At 34.1% G+C, this 5,107-nt stretch overlaps 1 protein-coding gene across 1 annotated transcript; it reads left to right on the forward strand.

Moving 5' to 3' along the window:
* The first annotated feature begins 1,452 nt into the window (after positions 1-1,452).
* Positions 1,453-2,575, forward strand: LOC117181105. The gene is made up of 3 exons (XM_033373673.1): positions 1,453-1,745; positions 1,983-2,198; positions 2,350-2,575. Exons 1-3 carry the CDS (start codon positions 1,453-1,455, stop codon positions 2,573-2,575), a joined length of 735 nt encoding a protein of 244 aa, XP_033229564.1.
* The last annotated feature ends 2,532 nt before the right edge of the window (positions 2,576-5,107 follow it).

Genomic DNA, 5,107 nt, shown 5'->3' on the forward strand with positions numbered 1-5,107 from the left:
TTATTTACCAAACGAATAATTGATTAAATGATTTATTGAACTTTTGAAACATTCATCCCGTCGAGAACGAGTACGTTCGCAAATTCGTATATTACACGATATCTGTCTGGTAGTTGACACTTTTAGCTACAATGCAAGCGTATAATTTGTCGGATTAAAAAAGGCAGGTGTAAAACGCATGGGTTTTAGGTAAAATACCATGGAAACAAGGGATAAATAGTCAGATCGGTGCGGATCGTCAGTGAGTTGAGTAATGGCTCCTAAATGAAATTGTAAGTTTAGTTAGGCACGATAATAAAATATTATATTTAATATTTATGAAACAAAATTATTAATGGTGATTCTTGTATTGAAATAATGCATAAATATGAGATTTTAATTAAAATGTTTAATTCGGAACACTCTTGTGCGCATTTTTACTGTGAAATAGATGAAATTTTAATAAAATACATGAATTTTTAACTAAAAAAAAAGATACTAATTTTCAATTATAAATATCCGTTTCTAACAAAAATGTCATATTAATTTTATTTCTACCTGAATAGACGAACTTTCATCAAAATATACAGAGTGAATGTTATTTCAGTCACTAAGATTACATATTGGAAAAAATTTATTTTTAAGAAAAAATGTTAGCATTCAGCCACATAGTTGAATTTTCTACCATAAGTTTCTTTGTGAATCTTGAAGATGAAAATCCCACAAAGAAAAATTATCAACAAAAAATAATGAAACTCAATGAAACTCGGAGACTGTGCCGATATTAGGGCTGGCGGTAGTGGAGAACAAGCCCGAGAGATAGCCGGTTCGGATGAAAACGCTTTTAATTGATCAAGCCTGAGTGACCACCGCACACTCTCCGGAGCTCCTTTGGTTCCTACCTGCGGAGCTGCGTCAATTCTCGGAAAAGATATATCCGGGAGCGTTATATCCAAATTTGACTGTACGTGAATTAATGAGGTCAGATTAGGACAGATGATGTGGTGGTAGTTGTGAAGGTAGTGTTAGATGTTGTGGTGGTGAATATGATGGAAGATGTGGTCGTATTGGATGTGGAAGTGGATGTAGTGTTGTTGGTGGATGTGGTAAGAGATATGGTGGAGGATGTGGCGTTAGTGGATCTAATATTGGTGGAGGTAGATGAAGTAGAGGTGGTAGAAGTGGTAGATGTTTTGTACTTAATTTTTCTTTGGAAATTCATATACCTTGTTCGAACTTCACTTTTTGATAGAACATTCAAACATGTTTGGTAGTTAAAGTGCTGTTGGTGCGTGTGGAAGTAGTGGATGTGGTGGATGAGGTTAATGAAACTGATGAAGTAGTCATGTGGTTAAGGATGTAGTCATGGGTGTAGTGTTGGTGGAAGTAGTGGTCGCGGTAGTGATGGAGATAGTTTTGAATGTAGTGGTGGTGGAGGTGCAGGTGGTGAATGCAGTGTAAGTGGTGGAAGATATGATAGAGGATGTGGTGGATCTGGCGGGCATCGTAAATAAAGAGGATGAGGGAAAGAATGTGCTGGTAGTGGTGGTATTCGTGGTGGTGAATGTGGTGGTGGTCAATGTGGAAGTAGTAGTAGCGGTGACAATGTTGAATTTAATAGTGGTGGATGTAGTGAAGGCCATTGTGGTGGTATTAGATGTGGTGATGGATTTGGTATTTGTGATGGTGGTGGTGGTGATTGATATGATGGTGAAAGTGGTGGTTGTGGATATAGTCGATGTAGTGGTCGTGTTGCATGTGATAGTGTAGGTGGTGGGAGCGGAAGATGTGGTAGATACGTTGGAGGTAGTGGTGGATGTAATTTGCTGGTTAATAAAATGCAGATGTAAAACGCATAAATGTTCGTAAAATAGCGTGAAAACAAGGGATAAATACTCAAATCCGTGCAAATCGTCAACGAGTTATTAATTTTACTATTAACTGGGTAACACCATCTAACTATGAAAACAGAGTGTTGGTGGATAGGGTGAACGGTATGGTAGAGGATGCGGTGGTGATAAAGGTGGTGGTGGTATATTTGATGGTATGCTAATAGTCGATGTGTTGTGGGATGTGGTATTTGTGGAAGTGGATATGGTGGATGTGGTAGATGAGGTACGAAATGTGTTGGTAGATGTGGTGTTGATGGTGGATTTGTTTGAAAATACCGTGGAGGATGCGGCAGTGATGAATTTAATGGTGTTGGAAGCCAATGTAGTGTAGGTGATGGATGTCATGTGCTTGCATTTTTTTAATTAAAACATCTGTGGTAGTTAAAATAAATTTTAAATGGTAATAATTTTACAGTTAACTTATTAGCGCCATCCATCTGTGAAAATAAGGTGTTGGTGGATATGGTCGACGGTATAGTAAAGGATGTGGATGTGATTCTGGCAATGTGATAGTAGTGGATGTGGTGGATGAGGTTGATGAGGTTAAAGTGGTAGAAGATGTGGTTGTGGATGTAGTTTTCGATGCAGTATTGATGGCGGTGGATGTAGTAGATGGGGTGGATGAGGTAGAAAGTGTGGTGGTGGATGTGATGTTGGTGGTGAATGTAGTGGTGGTAGCGGTGGATGTGGTGGAGCTGGTGTAGGTGGTGGATTCGGTGGAAGATATGGTAGAGGATGTGGAGATGGTGGATGTGGTGGTGAAGGTACATTTGGTGGTGGTGGTAGACGTAGAGGATGCGGTGGATCTGGTGGCCGCGGTGGATGACTTAGATGAGGTTGCGACTGTCGTGATATTGGCGGTGGTGAGTGTGGCGTGGCAGTAGTTGAGGAAGTCTTGAATGTAGTTATCGTGGATGTGAAGCAGGATATTGTCGTGGTATTGGATGTGGTAGTGGCAGTGGTGATTGCTGTGATGGTGGTAGCGGTGGTCCTGGATGTAGCCGATGTTGCGGTAGTGTCAGATTTGATGATTTAGGTAATGGTGGTGGTAGATGTAGAGAATTTGGTGGAGTTAGTGGTGGATGTGATAGATGAGGTGGATGAGGTAGTAAATGCGGTAGTGAATGTGGTGTTAGTGGTAGCCGTGGTGGTGGTGAATGTGGTAGTAGTGTTGGATATGGTGGAGGCATTGCACATAAAGAATATGGTGCAGGTTGTGGATGTGGTGGAAGAAATGGTAGCGGATGTGGCGATGGTGAATATGGTAGTGGAGGCAAAATGGTGGTGGTGGTGAATGCGTTGGACGTGTCTGATGAGGTAGATAAGGCAGACGATATGGTGGTAGTGGTGAAGATAGTGTTGGATGTAGTTGTTGTAGATGTAGTGGTGGTATTGAATGTTGAAGCGGATGTAGAGGTGGTGGCATGGATTTCAGGTAAAACAGCGTAGAAGAAAAAAATACTCAGATTGGTGCAGATCATTTTTAATTGTTTGAATTTCAACAATGATGGTTTTTTAATTCTAGGACGATTTTTAAAAAGTTTTTATTTTGTGCGCTTTAAAAAAAACTTTGATATTAGAACAAAATCAAGTTTAAGATCGATGAAATTTTCAATCTTTGAATCAAGAATATTTGAAATTTTAAAAGCCTCAAGTTTTTTTTCAAATTAAAATTTTTTAAATCCTCAAATTCACATTTTGATTTATGTAAGACATTTTAGCAAATATCATATTTAATTATTAAATGTAAACTGGTTATAATGTAAAAAATTATTGCATTTGTATTTGTTTTTATTATTATGCCATTAAACTAAATCCCTTTCTTACTTCCGAATTATGCAGCTATGCACAGCAAAATTTTTATAATTCAATTTCAAAATGTTTTTATTGTTTTGTTTTAGATAAAAATTAAATTTTTTATCACAACCTGCAGTTGAGTTTTTTCAAACTTTAAATCAGACTCACTTTCAAATTCTCAAACTCTACATCAAAATTAAACTGTTTTGGTGAAAATTAGATTTATTTTTGGCTAAAAAATAACTTTCCTAACTGAAAATTTAACTGCTCTATTTCTGGTGGGAAATGTATCTCTTTAGGTTAAAAATTCAACTATTTGTTAAAATTTGTTCTTTTCAGTTTAAAATACAACTATTTGATTGAAAATTCACGTATTCTGTTGAAAATTAATCTTTTTGATTAAAGATTAATCTTCTTGGTTGAAAATTCCACTTTTTGTGAAAATGCTTTTTTTGGGTAGAGAATTAAGTTTTTCTAACCAGAAATATAACTATTTTATTTTATTATTATTATTGTTTTTTTTCAATTGATATTTTTATGGAACATTTATTTTTTCTAGTTAAACATTCATGGATCTTTTCGAAATGTTGTCTTTTTCTGTAGAAACATAATCTTGTTTTGTGACGTTTAAACTATTTTATGGAATTTCATTTTTCCGGGTTTAAAAATCCACTTCTTTCTTATAAATTAAACAATTTGATAGAAAATTGAAGTTTTTGGTTCAAAACTTGTCTTCTTGGTTTAAAAGTTCAACAGTTTTTTGGAAAATTCATTTTTATTGTTAAAAATTTGTCTTTTTGATAGAACATGAATGTTCTTGAAGGAAAATTTAACTTTTGTGTTGAAAGTTGAATTATTGAAATAAAACTCATCTTTTTTGGTTAAAAATTCTATTACTTGGCTTAAAGTCAAATTAGTTTTTTTATCATTTTTTTAAAGATATACCTCTTTCATTCAAAATTTAAATTACCTGTTGAAATTTTTTTTTTTTATTAATTATTATTATCGGAAAATTGAAATTCCATTATTATTAAAAAAATTATTATTTTTAAGTTTGAAAGTAAACTATCTAGAAGAAAATTCATTTATTTTCTTAAAAATTCATTTTTGCGTTTCAATTTAGTTAATTGGACATTCGTTTTTTTAAAATTGAAAATAGGTCTTTCTTATCTAAATCTTAAAATTTCATTTTTAGTTAAAAATTTAGTCTTGATAAGTAAAAAATTATAATATTTTGTAGAAAATTGTTAGATTTTGTTCAAAATTCGTTCGTTTGTGTACAAAATCGTTTTATTTGTTGAAAAATCATCTTTTTGGTCGAGAATTCAAGTATTATCTAAAATTTTGTATTTTTGTCAAATTCATCTAGTTGAAAATTATTTTTCTTGTTGAAAATTAACTTCTCAAACTGAAAATGCAATAATTCTATTTTTGCTTGA

Source organism: Belonocnema kinseyi, chromosome 10, assembly GCF_010883055.1.
Source record: "Belonocnema kinseyi isolate 2016_QV_RU_SX_M_011 chromosome 10, B_treatae_v1, whole genome shotgun sequence".
NCBI classification, from domain to species: domain Eukaryota; kingdom Metazoa; phylum Arthropoda; class Insecta; order Hymenoptera; family Cynipidae; genus Belonocnema; species Belonocnema kinseyi.

Bases quoted from the DNA above. Each gene is read 5' to 3' on its own strand.
- LOC117181105 (XM_033373673.1), top strand. From the start codon at position 1,453: ATGATAGAGGATGTGGTGGATCTGGCGGGCATCGTAAATAAAGAGGAT. The intron at 1,746-1,982 runs GTAGGTGGTGGG...ACGGTATGGTAG, and splicing joins GTCGTGTTGCATGTGATAGT to AGGATGCGGTGGTGATAAAG. The intron at 2,199-2,349 runs GTAGGTGATGGA...TCGACGGTATAG, and splicing joins GTGTTGGAAGCCAATGTAGT to TAAAGGATGTGGATGTGATT.